We start from the raw sequence: 22,008 nt of genomic DNA on the forward strand, positions 1-22,008 counted from the left end.
ATCAGGACTGAGTATGGCCTCTTCCCCTGTGCTTAGCAAGGCAGCCACGCCAAAGGGAAGTGATAGAAAGCATGCAACAGAGTCCATGTCAGAGACAGCCCCTGCTCCCTTACTAGGGGACCCACATGAGGACTAAGCTGCCCATCTGCCACATCTATGTACGGGGCCTAGGTCCAGTCTGGGCATGGTACTTCAGTCTCCATATGCACTCCTGGGTCCTGGTTAGTTAACTCTGTTGGTCTTGTGGGATTCCCATCCCCCACTCCCACCCCCCGGTCCTACTACTCTACCCCCACTTTTCCACAAGGTTTCCCTGTGTGCCACCTAATGTTTGGTTGTAAGTCTCTGCTTCTGTTTCAATATGCTACTTGGTGGATCCTCTCAGGAGACAGCTATACTAGACTCCCATCTGCAAGCATAGCAGAGTGTTGTTAATATTGTCGGAGGTTGGCTATCTCCCATGAGGTGGGTCTCAGATTGGGCCAGGCATTGGTTGGATATTCCCTCAATCTCTGCTCTATCTTTATCCCTGCACATCTTGTAGGCAGGGTAAATTTTCAGTTGAAGTTGTGGGTGGTTTGGTGTTCCCCTCCCTCCTCTAGAATTTCTTTCTGGCTAGAAGGTGGCCTCTTCGGTCTCCATGACTCCCACTACTAGGAGTCTCAGCTAGAGTCTTCCTTCCAGGAGCCTACCCTGTCATAGGTCTCAAGCTTGTCTCAGTGATGCCACCAGCCTCAGTTTCTCTTCATCTGATCTCCACTCTCATTACCCTCCACACTCCCTCTCCTACCCTGATCCCTCTCTTCATCCACTTCTGCTGTCTATTTCTGAGTGAGATTCAAGCATCCTCCCTTGAGCCCTCCTTGTTACTTAGGTTCTTGGGGTCTGCGGATTGCAGCATGGTCATCCTGTACTCCAAGGCTAATATCCACTTAGAAGTGAGTACATGCCGTGTGTCGCTTTAAAGGTAGATTTCTCTTGGACAGAGAAGCAGCTGTGGAATATTACTTCTTCACTTGGTGCTAGTAAAAAACTGTAACTAAACAAATTCTTTGATGATCGCCATTAACTAGCATTTATTCTTAAGAACACAAGTTCAGCCAGGCATGGTGGTGCACACCTGTAATCTTACCACTCAGGGAAGCAAAGACAGGTGGATCTTTGTGAGTTCGAGGCCAGCCTGGTCTACAAAGTGAATCCAGGACAGCCAAGACTACACAGAGAAATCCTGTCTCAAAAAACCAAAAGAAAAGAAAAGAAAGATAGAAGGAAAGAAAGAATACAAAGTCCACTGACAGCAAAATGATTCTTTTGTTTTGTTTGATGCTGGGGGGGGGGGTAGATATGTTCTACCACATCTCCAGTTCCTTTCCATAAGCATGTGTGTGTAGCTTTTGGTTTAGGGCGTCGTGGAGGTTAGGTGTTTTGTGTTTGACTTCACGACTGTCCACCACAGATAAATCACACAGCTGGCACGACTACTTCAGAAACCTTTGGCATGGCCCACCATGTCATTCCTTTACTTCTAGCATTTTCTCAGTATCAAATGAAGTGACACTGTGTTGCCACTTTTCTGCTCATGAAGAAACCCAGACTGTGTTACTGGAAAAATACTCAAGATCTTATTCTGCATGAAGCCCTTCAGCACACGGCTAAGTGACTGGCAGCTTACTCCTAATCATGTCGGTGGTTATGACATGAGGAGTGTGGGACGGGGAAAGTGGTAGTGTTCACTGCATCCACAGTTACTGTCGGGAGGCTCCGTTACATGTTTCGTAGTTGAAGCTGTGGTATCAGCTCAAGTGTACAGGACACTCTGCCTGCTGCTCTTTCATTTCGTCCTTGGTTCTGTGAACCGTCGGTCTCAGACTGCAATGACCGTTTTCTTTTTCTGCTCCTAGAACTTGGGCCTAGGGGCCCATGTATGCTGGCCAGCCATTCTGCCACTGAGCTACATCCCCAACCTCGCTTTTAAAGATCATATAAAACTGAAAAGTATCAGACCTATCAGTTGGCCTCACCAGTGCTTTCATGAGAAGTCACAAGTTTTTAACATAGAAAGTTACTAGATAATGTTGCCTTTAAGATAGAAGGACTGACTCCCTGACTCCACAGCCTGTCTCACATCAACTGGGGGGGTCTTTAACCTGGGAAAGGCACAGCCCCCCACCAGGGTCCTTCATAATCAGAAGGTACCAGTGAGAGCTGACTTTCTGGCTAAGAGTAACCCCAGACTCTTACCCCCACCTCATAATTGCTTTATTGAGGATACGGTCTCCCCACTGTACAGTCCCTCCTGTGATGGTGAAGTAGGGGTGTTTTTAGGAGTACTATGTTTCACTTACATTGAACTTCTGGGTTAGATGGTGTCCTGGAGCAGACTCTTGTCCAAAAACAAAAAGAAAAGCGCTTCAGACATGTACAAAGGGTGTGGTAGAAGTGCCTGAAGAGATGAACAAGAGGGACGGAACCCTAGCAAAGCTTACTAAAGAGAGAAATTAATGAATTGAGATGAAAATATGAAAAATTCTTATGAAATCCAGAAGATAATTAGGATGTACTTTGGAAACCCATATGCCAAGAAACTGGAGAATCTAGAAGAAATCATTCACTTCCTAGACGTGTATGACCCACCAAAATGGTTTTCAATCAAAGTGATATAAGCACGAACACAGGTGCCTATGCCATCTTCTACTGCTTCCTTTAGTGTCCTTTGTTTCTCTTGTGTCAGCATGTTTCCACTGTCGCAGGCTCTCCCCTCCCTGGTGAGCTTTGCTCCCCTTACCTTCCTTTCTTAGCCAGCTGGTTATTGCTGCACAGGGACACTTTGATCCATGCATCTTAGCTTCCAACCCTGCTGCTTTGCTGGAAGTGGCCTATCATTTTTAAGCACTTTCTGGTAGAGTCATTGGGGTCATTGTAAGTACAGAATCATGTCACTTGTAGATGGGGATGCTCAGCTGCTCTCTTCCCTGTGTGTATGCCTTTGGTTTCTTTGTCTTATTTCCTAGCCAAGACTTCGAGTGTTGCAGTAAGAGTGATGAGAATGGGCACCCTTGCCTCATTCCCACTTTTAGTATGATGTTGCCAGTAAGTTTGTTGTTTGCAGTTTTTGTTGGTGAGATACGGCTCTTCTATTCGTAATTGCTTCAGTGTTTTTATCAGGAAGGGATACTGAACTTTATAAAAGGCCCTTTCTATAGCTAATACCATGATCATGTGATTTCTGTCTTGAGCTGTTTGTGTGCCAGATTTCACTTACTTTCACAACCTTAATTCCTGGGATGAAAGCAGTTGGTCACAGTGAGTTCAGAAGACAGCTTGTGGGAGTCAGTTTTTTTTCTCCTCTGTACGGGTTCTAGGGATTGGACTCAGGTCCTCAGGCTCAGCAGCAAGTACCATCACCTGCTGAGCCAGATTGCCAGACATTCTTAGTATTTTGCTGAGAATTATTGCACCTGTGTTAGTCTTAGAAGTTGGTTTGGAAATTCCCTTACTGTTGTGATAGAGCCAGCACTTGCCTAGCTAGCATGGCCATATGCTGGGGTTGCCCGTAGCACTGTAAAAAATATTGTTGAATTTCTCTTGAGGATTCTTCTTTTCAAACCTGTGTATCGTTATAGATAGTTGTATTAACAGCGATTAAAACCAAAATTAAGAGAAACGATAGTCTTACTTGGTGTAGGTTCCCTTGGCTGCCATTGCCCCACGTTCATTTGTAGCCTCCTGTTTGCTTTCTGTCATGTGCAGCTATAATCTTCATACAGTTTTTGCTTTTGCTGCTCCGAATTTTTGCTCTTCCTGCTCCAGAGGCCACAGTACACCTTTACTGCTAGCCCCACCCATGCTAAACAGCACTGCAGGGCGCAGGGGTCCTAACCTCAGCCACCTCCAGTTTCCAGCTCTGCCCTCAACGGCCTTCCTCATTTCTGCTGCAGTGGCAGTGCTTTCAGCGGTCTCTTCCCACTGGTTCCTTCCTAGGAGCTCCATCTCAGCTTACCCTGTTGTCTTCTTTCTTGCATGGTGTCTCTGTTACTGTTAGCTTAATATATGGCCTAATAAATGTTTATTAGGAGGCTTATAAAAGTTACAGTGGTATTATCTAACCCGCTTTTACAGTCAATAAAGACATAGACACCTGATGTATTTTAGAATAGCCTTTTTCAGCTGGGGCAAGGCAGATATTACCTCCCAAGCTATCTTCATTTATATCCCAGCCTCCGTCCCAGTCCCATGACATCTGCTTCTAATAATTTCTATTTGATTTGCCTCCTATCCATAATCCCAAAATACATGCTAACGTTGCTTATTTTGGCCATCTCTTTCCATGTGGGACTTCAGAGTTTCCTCCTCTGAGCCCCCACTGGCAACCCTCCCTTTTCCTCCTCCTTCCCATCTGTCTCTCTTTCCCAAGATTCTCTCTGCTCAAAGCCCATAAACCTTTGCTCCGCCCCTTCCTTCTGCCTTGCCCAGGTGTAGGCCTTTTATTCAGCCAATCACAAAGGCGAGGTTCAACTAGATCTTGTGAACCAGTAATTTGCATCAAAATACACCACGTCTCAGTCATTTTATTTTAAAATTTCTGGCTGTTAATTCCAATGTCTTAGCCATGTCTAGTCTCAACCACATTTTAGCTGACACATTCTATTCTGAATTTGTGGGTTTGCTCTTTGATGTCCTGTGACTTTTTTTCCCTGATCGTTGGGCATGTTATAAGTGTGAAAGGACCACTAGATATAGGCACTGCTAATGAGGTGGTCAGGTGTTGGGAGGGGGATGTGTTCTTGGTCTGTGGCTAGGGCTCAGCCTTCCAGTGAGCCTGGACCTCAGTGTCGTTTGTCAGGTTCCTTCTCCCTCATTGCTGGGACTGGCTTGTTAGGTAGTGTGAGCTGGAGTTGAGCATTTCCCTCCTCCCACACAGAAGCTTCCCTGGTCCTCTTCTGCAGTGAGGAAGGCTATTGCTTGCTGACTCTGTTTACCCACATCCCATGGGGTTGGTCTGTAGTTAACCAGTTTCTCCATAGAGCCAGCTTTGTTAAGGGAAGCACATTGCTCTAGAGTGTCAGTCAGGAGGGCATTTACTATGGTAACTTGGTTAGGCTCCTGGCGGAAAAACTCACAAAAGCTTGGGGGACCCACAGCCTGGGTTTCCATGGAGTTTTCAACTGTGGAAATTACCCACATGGAGCCTCTGGCTACTTGCCAGCAACAGTACAGGTTTCCTGTGTGGCCCTGGCTGTGGTGGTGGTTTCTGTTCCTCGTGATTTATGCAGCTATGATTACCTGATTGCATCTGTCTGTCTGTCCATCTGTCTGTCTCTCGAGTCCTGAGGATATCAGTTTGGTGGGTTCTCGGCCTTCTTCCAGACACGGAGGAGTTGACGTTCTGTGCTTTTTTGATATTTTGACATGCGGACTTATGTTACGCTTTCTGCACACATAACCAGAAACCAGACTCCCCAAAGTTTGTATTTTACCAAAAAGTGCAAAGAATGTTTTCTTCCTTTCTTTGAGATTTTTTTCACTGTCTTAGAATAGTAGCTTTTATTGACAACATACCTTCTAATAAAAATGGCAAGGAATTTAAAACCATAAAAACTTGGGTTTAAAAAAATTGTTGTGAGGCAACTTACAGTTGGCACATGTTCAGTGGAAGTATTTGGTTTTAATTTGGAAATAGTTTAATTTGTTTTGTATTTAGTATTTGATGAGGGCTCCCTTTGATTTTTCTTTCCCAGGTGTTTGCGAGCCTTTCCCTGGGCAACCTGGCTTTGTTAAAGGAACAATGTTTTACCTTACTTAGTTGTATTAGTTTCATATCAGCCCAGAGACCCAAGTAGAGAAAACTTCACAGAACAGCCCGAAATAAAAAATTACAAGCATTTGGTCCCTGTCTGACAGTTTTTCACAAGGTAAAGGGTTCTCACCAAACAAGAGAACACAAAGTATTTGCTAGATGCCAGAAAATGTGGGTCACAAATGAGTAATAAGTCACACTGTGTGAAAAGCATGGAAAGGCATGACTAACGTCTCAGGAGCTTTTGTGGCTCTGTACAATGCAGCGTGAGACACAGCCCTGCAGAGAATGCCTTAGCCTTTAAGGGAAAAAAGAGAAAAAACTTACAGGGGAACCCTTATTTACACAGAGTGTGCGCTACATATTTAAGTAACTATTTTTGTATGTATACTTACTTATGCATTACAGGTTAGTTTTACTTTGTTTTTACTTGTGGATGCTTTAAGGTAAAGTTCCAGCAATTTCCATGGAAACAAAAGCCAAATCCTATGTAAAAGATTTTTGTCTAATAACTCTGTGGGGAAGTTCAGCTGTGCCAGATCCCAGGAGAACGCCTGCCTTGGTGTTTTAATCTGAATAACGATTGGCAACGCTTTATTCAAAACATTGTTTCTAGGAGAGGGACAAGGAAGAATGTTGGTATTTTACAAGAATGCAAAATACACAGGAAGTAGAAAAACAACCTGAAATACATTGGCCACATTAATAGTGATTTCCATTTTGCTTTAAGAAGTTTAACAGGTTAAAAAATTGAACTTAAAAAAGAAAGCAGTTTTTTAAATCTCATAAATTGTGTTGATTATAAGGTTTCTAAGATTTTGTAGCAACTTTTAATAAAAAGCATGTTAAACAAGTTAATGTTTTATATTTGCAAAACTTAAAAATAACATGTTCCATTTTGAGATATTTCTCAAGTAGTGTGACAGAGAAAGATCCTTGTTTAATCCTTCAGGCAGTTCTGAGGCTCCTCGTTGTGTTTACATAGGTGGAGCTGGACACAGCGTTGAGTGACCTTGAGGCCGCAGACTTTGCAGAACTGGTAAGAGGTGGGGGATTTCCACGGAGGCCCATTGTGTTGACTCTCATCAGTCATTCCGAGTGCGTGACAAATAGACCTATGGCATTCGGCCTCTGTTTTGACACTACAAATGTCTACTTCCCCGAAGGCTTTCTATTAAGCTGCAGATGTTGGCTGTACAATGTGTGTTCTGAGGTTTGAACAGTGATTAGCTAACAAGCACTGGGGCTTTGTAAGGACAGAAATGGAGATGCTTTGATGACTTGAGACCACTGTGAGTCTAAACTTAACTTGGACCTGTCAGTGTAGCTTTTAGCTTTTTAAAGTTTCTATTTCTTTGGTCCCCGATGAAAAGACCAGCAGATAAGTTGTCAATAAAGAATAGGTATTGTTAACACTCAAACCACTGTGTATAAACAATAACCCCCACCAAAAGGAGCTAGGTTACTCAAAGACATGGAATGTTCTAGAAGCTTTCCCAACTGTTGTGTGTGCTGGGACTGAAACTGTCAGACAACAACTCAGCACACTCTGTTGACGTCTATAAGTCCACTATAAGTCTGTAAGTTTTCTTGTTTTGAAAGAAAGACAACCAAGTCATTCTTGTGAAAACTTATGATAAGTAGGGAAGAATTGAACATTTATTTATGCCACCATTCTTGTCTAATCAAGGTGATCCCACAAAGACAACAGAAAAACAGTAGGTGGCACATTGTCTGTAATAACTGCCTTGGCTTCTTCATCTTTTGCTGAGATAAACTATGACAAAAGCAACTCAAGAGAGGGTTTGTTCTGCCACATAGATCAGGCTGCAGTCCAGGCTGGAGGGGGAGTCCCAGCAGGAGCATTTAGGGGCTGGTTACACTGTGATGAGTCAAATGGCATGCAGTAGAACATGCAAGCATGCAGTGCTCAGCTTCTTTCTCCATTCATATCTCCTGGACCCCTGCGTAGGGAGTGGTCCTGCCCACTGTTCAGATGGGTCTCCTTATGTCAGCTGAGATACTAAAGATAATCCTGCAAGCATGCCTAGAGGCTTACCTCCCATGTGATTCTGGGATCCTAAGTTGACAACGCACACTATTCACAGTGCAGAAGCATACAAACCACCGGGAAATACCTGGCTGAAGTGTTGGCTCATCTAACAGGTTAAGCAAAGGGCAAGTCAAGTGACTATTTGTGGAAGGGAAGTTATCATCATTGACTCCAGACTGGGAAGCATGGGATAGTTTCTCTAACAGATAAATCACAGGAAGATGATGGGAGGCAGAGGCAAGCAGAGAAGGATCTTGAAAGAGGCTTAACCATGTGAACCGAGTTCAGTGTGCAGTCTTCTATGGCCTCTCATTCAAACAAGCTTTTAAAAACATCAGCGAGGCAGGGCATCAGGCACCCCTTTAATCCCAGCACTAAGGAGACAGAGGCAGGTGACGCTCACATTAAAGACTGACCTGGGGTCCATGTGAGCCCTTTCTCCAAGTAAATAAATACATAGTGCTGTATATAAGACAGTTAAGGAAATAGAGTGTTGGTGGATGCGTATTAGGCAAGAATAAATCTTTAAACAACTTTTAAGATTTCTTCTGTTTTAGAGTACATTCTCTTTGTTTTGTTTTTTGAGATAGTTGTTTCTCTGTTCCTCTGTGTACCTGCCTGTTCTGGAACTTACTCTACAGACCAGGCTGGCCACAAACTCAGAGAAATCTCCTGTTTCTGCTTCCCATGTGCTGGGATTAAAGGTGTGCACCACCACCACCCAGCCAAGTACATCCTTCTTTTTAAATATTTAATTTAATTTCATGTGTATTATGTACCTGAGTATATGTATGTGTACTACATACATTCTTGATCCCATAGAGGCCAGAAGAGGTATAGGATCCCCTGGAACTGGAGTTGTAGCTGGTTGTGTTCCACCCCTGTGTGCTGAGAACTGAACCAGGGCTCTCTGTAAGACTCTTAACTGCTGAGCCATCTCTGCAGCCCCTCAGAGTACATTCTGAAGTTATTTTCAGAAGAAGTGTATCTAGGATTTGTTAGAAATAATTTAGTAAGAGAGAAGGAAAGCGCAAGATGTGAGGAAACAAGATGAGCCGCGCACTCACCTATTCAAATTCAGGTAGTAACAGAGGCAAAAGAGCTGATGATACTGTTTGTCTTTCATCCAACTTGCAGCCCCCACCTGACCCCCACCTCAGCCTCCTGAGCTCTGTGCATCCAGGCATGTGCCACCATGCCCTGCACTGTTCAGTCCTCTTATTGCTGGGTAGTAGAGCATCTTATGGTCATTTCTGATTTTCCATTTCCTCCATGTTCAGTCGAACATTAGCAGATGCATGTTACAGGAATTGGCAAAGACAAGTATTTCTCTTCATCCTCTCCTGTGGCATCCTGGGCATCCCTGCTCTCAGAGCTCCGAATGGATATTTCCAGACTTTTCTGTATTCTTACATTCCTACACAAAACCCCACATGTATAAACATACGTGCCACCTGTAGTTGTGAGAGAGTTCATTCAGCAAAACCCACATGCAGTGATGCTTTCTTCTACTGAGCAGTGTGTCCTGTAACTTTTTTTGTTTGTTTGTTTGTTTGTTTGTTTTTTGAGACAGGATCTCTCTGTGTAGCCTTGACTGTCCTGGACTCTCTTTGTAGACCAAGCTAGTTTCAAACTCACAGAGATCCGCCCGCCTCCCAAGTGCTGGGATTAAAGGCGTGCACCACCACTGCCCAGCTAAACATCCTGTACCCTTTACAGCTAAACTATTCTACTGCCTGTGCTAGTCTCCAGCACAACATTGAACTTAGCTAGCTGATCATCCCTCCACTCCTGAACGTGGCACTGTGTCTAACCTCTCTGTATTCCAAATAATTCACTATTGGCATTTGCAAAATTGCCTTGATTCCCTCAGTCATCTTGTAGATTCCTGGAGGAGGAATTACTCAACTGGTATGTACGCCCAGGGGTTTTCTAGTACCACTCACTTGCCCACAATAGATTGTGCTAACTGTGCTTTCAGAATTGCTGCATGGTAATATTATACACGGTAGATTATGATAGGAGCTTTCCTGTCATAACTGAATTATTTTCAGAATCACTCATGGAGTAGCAAATGCTGTGTGCTCTGCTATGTTGTAGGAAGTAAACACATTGCTCTTTCATCTCCGTTCTCTAGCGTTTTGATGTCACAGGTACACAACAAGTTGTTTCTAATGATTATAATCTCCACTTCAACTATTGCAGCTTAACTAGAATATTTTTATCTTATACTTTAAATAAATAAGTACTGCATTATAAATCAACTGTGAATTCCCTCCAGTCTGAGGACTACTATGACATGAGACGGCTGTACACAATTTTGGGGTCTTCTCTGTTTTACAAGGTAAGTTGAATCTTGAAATATTTATCACTATTGAACTGCTATATTCATAAACCTAAAGTAAATTTTCTCAACCTTTAACACACATGGAAGAAATCTTACCGCTTTGCTTCTGTGTGTAGGCACAAGACTGTAGTCTGGAAATAAGATCTCAGAGATTTTTAAATGCATAAGACCTCAGAGATTTATAAATGCAGTAAATATTTATGTTTTACTGTATACTAAGGCACTTCCAAGTGTGCAGAAGTGGAAGGGTACTTAAAAGAATAAGGTATATAAGAGAGAGGAGCAATATGTTCCTTTTTTTTTGGAATTTCAAAAATTACACTTATTTACCGTGTGGGGGTGTACATATGAGCCACAGAGCATATGTGGAGGTCAAAGGACAACTTAAAGAGTGTGCTCTCCTCCTAGAATGTGGGGCCCTGGGATCACACTCAGGCCATCAGGCTTGTGGCCGGTGCCCACTGAGCTGTCTCCTGCAATGCATTTGTAATTTCCTTTTGCAGTAGTGTTCTTGCTCTCTTTAGCCTCTTCCTCAGAAGTGACATATTGTATCTTACAGCACTGAGGAACTGCTTCCACTAAAGCATTAGGAATCAGTCACTTAAGTATTTCACTTAAAGGTATCTTTACAAACAATAGGTAACTTATCTAGCACAGACTCAGAAGACTCAGGAGGAACACAGAAAAGAGTAAGTCTGTGCTCACTGGGACCCAGCCTCTCTTTCCAGTCCCAGCTTTACCAAGCATTCAAGGTAATCTTACTTGAGATGGCCGTGCTTTGTGAAGTAGCCTGTCGGCTGAGTCCCCTACACTGTCAGAGTTGACCTGCAGCTTAACTCAGATCAAAAGCACGGACTTCTGTATAATCTCAGCTTAATCCCTGTAAAACTACATGATTTTAAGCCTACTACTGAGGTGTTTATAAAACTCTTAGGAACACGGGATCATTGCTCTATGCTACTAGCTGATGTTGGCTCTTTGTGGTTAAATTACAGGGTTATCTGGTGTGCAGCCATCTACCTAAGGATGATGTTGTGGAGATCGCTGCGTACTGTCGCCAGTACTGCCTGCTGCCTTTAGCAGCAAAGCAAAGAATTGGCCAGCTGATAATATGGAGAGAGGTGTTCCCACGGCACCACCTCCAGCCTCCCTCAGACTCAGACACTGATGTGTTTCAGGAACCTGAAGGGAGATATTTTTTACTAATTGTTGGGCTGGTGAGTTATGGACTTCTTTCTTGAATTTCATTTTATACTTTTTAAATCTACTTGCTTAAATGTATGAACAAACATGCTCATTTACAAGTATGAATATGTTAATTACTTGTAGTCAAGAAAATGTTATATGCCACTCTATTCTCTTTCTTATGTATCTATTTAATACTCATGACGAAATATTAGTAAAGTCCAGCATAGGACTTAGTTGGGTATGAAGATCTTTTATGGTGGTTTTGTCCTTTGGCTTATTTAGGAAAACGTGAAACAATATGTATTCAAGCCCCACATGGTGATGAGCCCTGTAACCCCAGCATTTGGAAGGCTGGGGCAAGACAGTTGCCAGTTTGAGTCTGAAGGCAGCCTGCGCTGTATAGAACCCACGTCTGCAACGATGGTGGTGACAGTGAAGCTACTTGCCAGTTATCTTAGGGACTTCTGTAGACTAAGAAAAATGATTGATAGCAAATTGACGCAGTGTCTAGATGAAGTGATGTGAGGGTGCTTCTCTGCCGGGTCAAGAAGCTCTGAGGGTGGTGAAGAGAGAAAGAAGCAGGAGAGATTTTCCTAACTCACTGGGTATTTGAGTATATGTCGTCAGTATTCACAAGCTTGTACATATGCACTGTGTTAGATCTTTTCCCGACAGCTGAGCCTGTACCAATCTCTCTTTTCAGCGACATTCTATGTTGTGCGTGCTGCTTGAAGCTGGAGGCTGTGCCTCTAAAGCTACCGGGACCCCTGGTCCAGACTGTATCTACGTGGACCAGGTCAGAGCGACTCTTCATCAGCTGGAAGGAGTGGACTCCCGCATGGAGGAGCAGCTGGCCACACCCCTGGGGCCCTGCTTGTCTTGTGCTGACTGGTTCCTTGCTGCACCACGGGAAAAGGCAGATGGTCTGACCACTTCGCCTATCCTCAGCAGGCTCCAGGGGCCTTCCAGAACAGCAGCCTCCCCAACATGCAGAAGGACCCTTTTCAGTGACTATTCCTTCAAGGCACGGAAGCCCAGTCCCTCCCGGAGCAGTGAAGGATGTGAGCCTGGTGAAGGAGAAGGTGTCGGTCTTAGCCCACACACTACCCCAGATGCAGTACGGAAGCAAAGAGAGTCCAATGGCTCGGAGGACAGCATGGCCTTGCTTAAGGTGTGTGTCCATTCACGTGTCTGCATTGTGAGAAATAGACATTAGACAATTTTTTTTAGTTGAGAGAGTGTTCCTTAATTAAAATGATGGGTGTTTTAGTCACTGCTGAAAAACCAAAGACTTAGAACCAAAAAGAGAAGGAAATACCAAGTGCCAGCACATGAACCCCCATTTCACAGTGCCTCAGCCGCAGTCCACACTCATTGGCCTTTCTTCTGTGTTGATAAGGATGACAGAGCATCCTAGCTGTGGGGCAGTTTCACGGTCAGTCTGACTAAGTAGCCAGTAAAATATTTAATAGAAACAAAATGATCAGAATGTAGAAGAGGAGATGCCTCTCTGTAATGAGCTAAGGTTCTCAATCTACACTTGTGAGTGTCACAAACATCAAAAATGTGACTTAAGCAAAGGATGCTCATACTTGAGGGTATGACTTTCTTTGACTTTTCCCATACCATAAGATACCCAAACAGTTGTCAAAGTCACCAGTGCCCTTGGGAGCTTTGCACTTAGACCTGTGGTGCTGATGTCTCTCCAGCCAGTTTTGACCCTTGCCATCAGGAGGACGGAGATGATGCCAGACAGCCAGAAGGAAGGTTGGATCTGAAAATGGCCTCCAGTGCTTCTGAGTGGTGTGACATGCACAAATATAGATATTCCCTCTCCTGCACACAAACAATGGAATGCTGCAGCAGCCATGAATAGAACGTATTTATCTTGTGTGGTTTGCATCCTTGCTATAGCCTGTTATCTTGGTTGGTAAACTTAGTAGGAAACAGACTGAGAGAATTATATATAGACAAGTTCTGATTAGCTGCCAAGGGTAAGATGCAGACCTTTGACCTTGGGGACTTCAGACAGCAGGGAGAGACACAAGTACACACATGTGTATGTGTTTGATGATGGAGCTGCTGGGGATCTTCACCATGACTTGACCCTGGAAACCTCCTTAACAACGAGTAAGGGATAGAGATTAGCATCAGAAATATTTAACGGAAACATCACAAAAATAGTGCTCTTAGAAGGTTTTAAATTTTGGGACCATTTCTGCTGTTAGATCCTATTCTTAGACACAGACTGACCTATTTGTTTTCCAGCTCGCTAGAAAGAAGTCGACACTTCCAAATCCATTTCATTTGGGAAATTCGAAAAAAGACGTTTCAGAAAAAGAATTGGAAGTCTGTAACGTGATGAAGTAAGAAACTTCTGGCATGGCTTTTCACTTAAGCTCCTCATTTTTGAGGAGAACGTACAGAGACTGTTAACCAGCCTGATTCTGATACAGCTCACAGATACAAGGACATATTTATGTTGTTTCTGTCATGTTTCATTGCACATTTGGGGAGTGAACATATTCATACTCTGATGAAAACAGTAAAAGTGGTATTTTAAAATGTGAAAGTCACTCTTTCTCTCTCACCCACAGATAACATAGTTTTGGGATGTCTACTTTTTCAATTAGCGTTTAAAGACTGACTATAGACTCCAGTAGATACCTGGTTGTTCTTAGCCCTGTGCCTGGAAGTGATGTCTGCTAATGGCGGCGTGCAGCTTAGAATGCTCACTTCTAAAGAACAAAGGGTTGTCCATTTGCCCAAATTCAAGACAACTGTGCAAGGCCATCCAAGCGTCCTGGTTCCAGGTGGTACACGGAAGGACTCTGTAGCAACTGCAGCACAGTTGAGCTTCTCTCTCTGGCGTATCTCTCTTCCATCATCCCCTCCTCTGCTGTGCTTTCATAGAACACATCTCACCAATTTCTCCCTGTGTGTCTCCCTCTCAGGACACGGGTCCTAAAAACTGGTCCTGAACAAGTACATATAACTCCAACTTACATTAAATAGGGAATTCTGAGGTTTAAAAAGAAAGAAAAAAAGAAGAGATGTGTAACTACTTTACAAAGTAGTCTCTCTTCCCTCCCTCCCTCTCTCTCTGCTCCTCCCCCCCCCCGTGTGTGTGTGTGTGTGTGTGTGTGTGTGTGTGTGTGTGTGTGTGTGTGTGTGTAGGCTAAAGGATAACCTTGATTGTCATTCCTCAGGAGCTGCCTGGCTTGTCTTTTGAGATAAGGTCTCTCGCTTCCTGGAGTTAACTAAGCATGCTAGGCTGCCTTGCCGTGAGCCCCAGGTCTCCGTGTCTGCCTCCCACAGCTAAAACTCCACATGTGAACTGTACCCAGTGTTCTATGGGTACTGGAGTTTGAACTCTGGACCTCATGCTTGCAAGGCCACCACTCTCCCAACATAGCTAAATCTAACCCCACAGCCACTTTTATTACGTTTGTTTTGTGCTTATCTACCTTATCTGCCAGAATCTTCTTGCCTGGTATTTAATTTTGATGTCATCTGTGGGACCAGCTGGTAAAACTTAATTGCACTTAAGCATCAGAACAAGTAGAAACAATTCACATATGCAGGAAGTATGGGTACATAACTATTAAGTGCAAGTGTGCAAATAGCAGTTGCCAAGAAATGCTTTCTGTCTGAAGTTAGGGCAAAAATAAGATAACTTATCTGATTAAAATAGTGCTCTGAAAATCTAATGTGTAAAAGTTTATATTTAATACTGCCATATGTGAGTGTTTAATTTTTAATACTTAAAACATTTTTAAGCAAATATACTTGAATCCAACCTTCTATGGCAAACTGGGACCCTTTTTGAAACTCTACTTTTCCATTTAGCAATTAACTGCAAAATTTAAGATCATTTCATTACTGCCATACCTTATTTTTAAAATATATACATTTTATTTTAAAAGAAACTTTCTTAAGCTTAATAGCGTGTGCAAATCCACACATAGAAATCACAGGGTTTCTTCCTTTAAAAGATAGCAATCGTGTACAACTTATTCATTAATGATAGGGAAAGTTCATCATAAACGCATACTGTTCGATAAATGTATTACTCTAACTTGTATATACTACCTTTGTAAATATATGATGTAAAAAATATCTTTGACACCAAGCATTACTCAATGCCAAAGTTGCATCCACTCTGTATTTCAATGATCTGAACCTACCCCATCCCCAGGACACCGCTTTGCATGAAGCACCCTCTTTCCTCCCTAGTTGTGTTGCGTTGGCCTCCCAACTCCTGACACCCAGCTGTGGAGACAGGATCCAGGGAAAACAGGCTGCAAAGTCAGCCAAACCCTGCAAGGCCGTGCAGCTGAAATCAGGTTTATCCCGGTATGGGACACTACTTCCCCATAGCTAACAGGAGCACACTAATATTTAGTATCATGAATGACCACTATGAAAGTTGAAATTAAGATACTTTTAAGCATACACTGTGGCACACAAAATACATTCATGGTGACTTATTATTTCTTGCTTTTTTGTTATTCTTTTAACTCTTCTTCACTTGGGAAAACTTAAACATTATTTATAGTCTCTACTGACCTATCTGAGATTAAATATCAGGGGAAGAGATAGTAAAGAAAAACTGAACACAGTAAGGACATATTGTTGGAACATGGCCCAAGAATGGAGTCACGTGAGAAAACTCCAAGGAACCAAGACAAGAGTCTTGTGACCTCAGTTCCTTCAAAACCATGGAATTGATTTTGGAATGTGCCCCTCCCAGGTGCAGCAGTTAGGACTGACTTTACTTCATATTCTTCACCACAACTGGCTGCTGTTATTTGCTCATATGGAAAAACGTGGTTTTGCCGCATGTGCTTACCCTTGTGGCTGTGCACTTTACGACCCTCAGAGTATAAACTGTCTGACGCTCTGAATAAAGCTGACTATTGCGTGAGACTTTAGTCTGCCTCACTTTTAGGCTGCCCTCCACCGGGTTCTGCTGCCCTTAGAGTGGTAAACAGAATATCCGTGAGATGCAGGTTGGAGTAGTACAGAGTACTACCAGCTGTTGGCACAGTGGTAAAGATAGTAACCTAACTTGGTAATTGCTAATAATTGTGTATTTCCTCCATTGTTGTTGCCATGGCAAAACATTTAGTGCTGCTGATTTCCATGAGTTTAGTTTGGTTGAGATAATTTTGTATGTGCCCTGTGCCGAACTAACACCGTTTTTATGGCTTGTTGAAATATATGCCAAACATGAGCTCAGTTATTCATTACGAAACAAGGAAAAAGAAGGCTTATCCAGTTTGGTTGTTTAGTAAAGAGAGTTCAAGTCACTTGCAAATGAATTGGTGTTTATCCATCCATAGCTAGCACTGTATGTCTCCATGAGGGAATTAGTGAAGGCCTACCATGTGCTTTATTTAGTTAAGGACAGGGAATTGAACATTTGGCTCAGCTTTCTGACCATAACCGTACTGCTACTACTATTTCAAATAGCCTTGTGAGAACTCTACAAAATCCAAAATGAACTAATTCCCCTAAATTTACTTAAATTTTCTTTTTCTCTCCTTCCCAAGATTGACCTCTGGTCCTGAGAATACACTCTTCCACTACGTTGCCTTAGAAACAGTGCAAGGCATCTTCATCACCCCCACCCATGAAGAGGTGGCTCAGCTTGGTGGTTCCGTCCACTCTCAACTCATAAGGAACTTCCATCAGTGTTGTCTGTCTATCCGTGCAACTTTCCAACAGACATTGAAGGAAGAGGTAAAAATTTAAACATAGGTTTCTGCCAGATCTTTCATTAGCATAGCCAACAGTGTTTCCTTTAATTCAGTCCTGTGGCCTGGAGTCTTACCTCTGGAAAATGGTGGCCCTGGTGTTATAGCAAATGACAAAAGGTAGTTTATAATATCAGCCACTCATACCTAATATTTGTGGTTTAACCATTTGTTAATTGGTAGCCGGTGTTTCAGTCTGGGATGAAATTTCATTAAATATTGCACCCCATGGTTAAGTAGTAGCATTATAGATAACTAAAAGACCAATTGAATTCTTGTAGTGACAGGGAAAATTGGTATTGATCTCTCATTCTGGGAAATGTTTAAGAGGTTTATAGCTAGGTCTGCAGCTTAGTTGGTCAAGTGCTTACCTAACGTTCAGGAAGACCCAGGTTCCATCTCCTACCTGAATAAACCTGTATGGTGGTGCCCATCTGTAATCCCCACACCCCTAACTTAGAGGCAGGAGGATGAGAAATTCAAAAACTCATCTCCAGACTCATAGTAAGTCTGAAGCCATGCTGAGCCTCAAAAGAGGAAGAAGAACTGGGGAGGTGGCTCAGCAGTTAAGACCGCTTACTGCTCCTGCCGAGGACCTGGGGTTTGGTTCCCAGAACCGCAATAGACAGCTCACAGCCACCTGTAACTTCAGCTCCAAGGGATCTGATGGCCTCTGGCCTCCATAAGCACCTACACACATGTGACACATGTAAACTCACATGGGTGTGCGCACACGTGCGCGTGCACACGCACACACACACACACACACACACAAACACACACACACACACACACACACGCTCATAAATAAAAACTAACTTTAAAACAGTGGAAGAAGGGACAGAGGAGCTGTGTCTGATCTAACATCTGTCCCGGAACGTCTCTCTGAGGAAGACACTTGTGATGTATGCAGCTACCAGTTTGTGAAGAACCTAGCTTTAAAAGAACATTGGTTAGTTCCAAGCCCCATTTCTCATTTGGATTATTTGGTTTGGTGGTGTTTAATTTCTTGAGTTCTTTATATATTTTGGATAGTAGACCTTTGTCAGATGTAGGGCTGGTGAAGGATCCAGATGGTCCTAGAAACCTACAAGTAGAACAATATGATAGGCAGATTTGGGCCCAGGGGTCCTGCTCAAACTAAGGCACCAGCCAAGGACAATACAGGAGGTAAACTTTAAACCCCTTCCCAGATCTAGCCAATGGTCAGAATATTCTCCACAGTTGAGTGGAGAGTGGGGTATGACTTTCTCACGTACTCTGGTGCCTCACATATGACCATGTCCCCTGGAGGGGGAGACCTGGTGGCACTCAGCAGAAGGATAGCAGGTTACCAAGAAGAGACTTGATACCCTATGAGCATATACAGGGGGAGGAAGTCCCCCTCAGGAACAGTCATAGGGGAGGGGAGTAAGGGGAAAATGGGAGGGAGGGAAGAATGGGAGGATACAAGGGATGAGATAACCATTGAGATGTAACAAGAATAAATTAATTAAAAAAAAACATTTAAAAAAAAAAAAAAAAGAACACTGGGCTGGGAGTTAAGGAGCCCGGCTCTTCCTGTTTCCTCAGCTATAAAGTGGCCCATCTGGCTTATGTCACTTCTGTCCTCCATGCTGTCCTCCAGTTCTCAGGAACGGTGCGCTATGCCTGACCAGGGAGCCCGCCCTGCTTTCAGTTCTGGGGCTCTTCCCTCCGTATTCACATAGTGGTGGATGCTCAGGGAATGTTGTCACCTTATTTGGTCATATTTAGCAACAGAAATTGGCCTTTTTCATTAAATATCTCTGCTCCAGACACTATTCTGGGTGCTAGAAAACAAACTAAATCCTTCCCCTGAAGCCTGCCTCCTAATGATGAGGCTAAATACATTAACAATGGTAAACCCAGCAGAGCAGACGCCAAGAGGCGTCATAGTTAGGCTGAGCCGTGTGGGTGCCAAGCAATTCTTGAACGGATATGAGTTAAGAGTGAGAAGGCTGTGTGGCTGTTTGCAGAACACAGCTTCTAACTGAAGGACAGCCAGCTGAGGGTACTCACTGGCGTGGGACACACACACACACACACACACACACACACACACACACACACACACTTTTAAAAAGAATTTTAAAAAAGATCAAACACAATGAAGCATGTGTCTGTAATCCAACCACCCTAGAACAAGAGAATAAGAGTGCCACAGGTTTGAGACCAGCTCCAGGCCAGCCAGGACTATATAGTGGGATCCTGTCTTTAAAAAAAGAAAAAAAAAAAAGGGAGCTTGGCGTGGTGGCCCATTCCTTTAAATTCCAGCACTCAGGAGGCAGAGAAAGGTGGATCCCTGTGAGTTCAAGACTAGCCTGGTCTACAAAGTGAGTTCAGGACAGCCAGAAATACAGAGAAACCCTGTCTCAAAACCCCCTTCACCCCCCAAAAGAAAAGAAAAAAAAAAAAAAAGAACAGTACTTGCTCTCTAGGGTGAAAGCTTATAATGCATCTTAGGAGATGATAATGTTTAAACTAAGAATTGAGGAAGACTAGGGATTTTCTGGAGCTTGGCAGGAAGAATGGCACTGTAGACACTTCACACCAGAGTCAGCCAACATCACCTCTCAGATGTTTATGTGAAACCGTTTTATTTTTCTAGTTTTGGGTCTCGAACCCAGGACTCTGAATGCTCCGCAGGCAGTCTATCACTGAGCTACGTTCCCAGTTCCAAACATTTTAACGCAACCCCGTCAATACTAGTTAACACTCATGACAGATGTTAATTTGCAGAGAAAGAAATCGCTAAGTGGTGGAGACGATTCAGAGTCTGCAAATTCCCTGTGCTCTCTGAGCCATGTGAAAGAACATGGTGTGTTGTTCGAGTGTTCACCTGAAAACTGGACTGATCAGAAAAAAGCACCACCAGTTATGTCTTACTGGGTGGTAGGGTAAGTGTGAGTAAAGTGTGTGAATGTAAAATAAAAGGCTAGAAATGTGAGGCAAAGTAGCAGAGGTGCCTGGTGCCCTATAATCTCCACCTGGGGTTGTAATCAAGCCAAAATCTTTTCATATGTTCTAGAGTTTTGATTTTTTTTTGCGGGGGGGGGGGGTTCTTCCTAAATACCTCCCTTGTGTCCTTCCAGTGGAGGTAAAAGAGGATAATGGGGGGAGGGGTATGATCAAGCAATGCTGAAGTTGAAGGAAGGAGGGAGGGAGGGAAGGGGGAAGGGTCAGGAACAAGGCTGCTCAGAGACCTTCTCAAATTACTAAGAGGACATGCCTCACATCTTACTCTTTTCCCAACATCTTCCTTTTCTTTTCTCTCTCCTTTCTTTCCCACTTTCCTTTTATTCTTCTGTTTTCTACACACTCCTTCCAGACTCACCTGCCTGTGTCACCCTGTCTGTCCATGTGAGCCAGCTTCATTGGCATCGCGTAGGTTTTCCTGCCATGGTTCCCCGTGTATATCCATCAACACAGACAGGTCATCTCCTCAGAGAGGACCGGGAAGAGTGTCCTTCCCGACTGAAGCAGCTCTCTGTCATTCTCTGCACCATCCCCCCTTTGCTGCTTGGGGGGCTTGGGGGCCAGGGGGAAGGGGGTTGCTTATTGGCTTTCCCTTCCTCACAGTACCAGCCTTGTGAAATCAGGATTTTTACTTGTCTTCCCCACCGTTGATGCCTGTCCTTGCACCTGGCACTCAATAGCAACTTGATAAAATCTGAAGATGTAAGACATGGAGTTATGTGAATGGATGAGTGAGTAGAGCAGTGAACCCAGAGACAAAGGTTTAGTCATCGCCTCCAAGCCTTACGTCTTATAGAAGAAAATTGAAACATATAGACTCATTATGTGTTTATAGATACAATATTGACATATACCTATGTATGTATATGTAAATAAGAATATCTACATATATATGCATACACACACAGTATGCTAGACCATACAACTATAGTACAGCAATCCTGAAGAAAACAAATGTAATGTTACCATGTAAGTGGCAATAGAATATTTCATGGCTACTGTGCTTAAAATGATACATGCAGTGTTGCCTAGATGATAATAATAAGCAGGCTTTGTATTCAATACTGAGGAGCATGAAGATGTGCACTGATTAAATAGGAATGTTTACCTGTAGGACAGTAACATTAATTAAGACATACATTGATTATGTCGAAACCCAGTTGTATTCTATTCTCTGTAGATTTAGGTTTGGGAGTTTCTGGTGGTGGTGATGCTTTTTGTTTTCAGGTTATTACTGAGTCTCCCAAAACTGAAGGAAAACAAACAGAAGGGGTTTTATCGCCTTTGATTTCTGAAATGGCCATTTTTTTCTGTTTTGTTTGTTTGGGGTATTTGTTCACTTGGTTTGGTTTTATTTTTATTTTGTTGTTTTGTTTTTGTTTGTTTGTTTCCTGCAGGAGGCTCCTCCTTCACCCAAAGCCTCAGGAACTGTACGTCTGTTTTCACGACTCGGTCTCAGAAATTGCCATTGAAATGGCATTTAGATTGTTCTTTGGATTGACGTTGTAGCTGTGTTTGTAGTACTCAGAGCAACACACAAATGGACAATGGGACAGTGTCAGAATGGCCGAGACCGGCATACGGAAAGAAGGCTCGGTGTATTCACTGTTCAGTATAGAACATGTCTTGTTAATACTGAGATGCAGTGCTGTTGGATTTGGTGGACCAGATATGTGTAGCATTATATAAGACATCTGAGTTGATATGGAGACATAATTGCTAACTTATTGCCATTTTGGTGTTCTGTGCTAATTTATTGAATAGTTTTAAATAATGTGAATTCTTTAATAAAAATTTAATATAGGAGATGTTTATTTGGAGATCATATTCAACTAATTATTTTTCTTGCTTTTTGTTTTTGTTTGTT

The 22,008-nt window shown here is 43.1% G+C and overlaps 1 protein-coding gene across 1 annotated transcript in view; it reads left to right on the forward strand.

Annotated features, from left to right (window-relative positions):
- The window catches only part of Intu (inturned planar cell polarity protein), a 63,831-nt gene extending 41,823 nt beyond the window's left edge, over window positions 1–22,008 (forward strand). The window contains exons 9-16 of the mRNA XM_051157090.1: window positions 6,783–6,836; window positions 10,132–10,194; window positions 11,193–11,414; window positions 12,089–12,556; window positions 13,654–13,751; window positions 16,941–17,130; window positions 19,905–20,062; window positions 21,539–22,008. Coding sequence (XP_051013047.1) covers window positions 6,783–6,836; window positions 10,132–10,194; window positions 11,193–11,414; window positions 12,089–12,556; window positions 13,654–13,751; window positions 16,941–17,130; window positions 19,905–20,062; window positions 21,539–21,650 — 1,365 coding nt within the window. The 3' untranslated portion in view covers window positions 21,651–22,008. The remainder of the gene's footprint in view (window positions 1–6,782; window positions 6,837–10,131; window positions 10,195–11,192; window positions 11,415–12,088; window positions 12,557–13,653; window positions 13,752–16,940; window positions 17,131–19,904; window positions 20,063–21,538) is intronic.

This window comes from Acomys russatus, chromosome 15 (genome assembly GCF_903995435.1).
Source record: "Acomys russatus chromosome 15, mAcoRus1.1, whole genome shotgun sequence".
Taxonomy (NCBI): domain Eukaryota; kingdom Metazoa; phylum Chordata; class Mammalia; order Rodentia; family Muridae; genus Acomys; species Acomys russatus.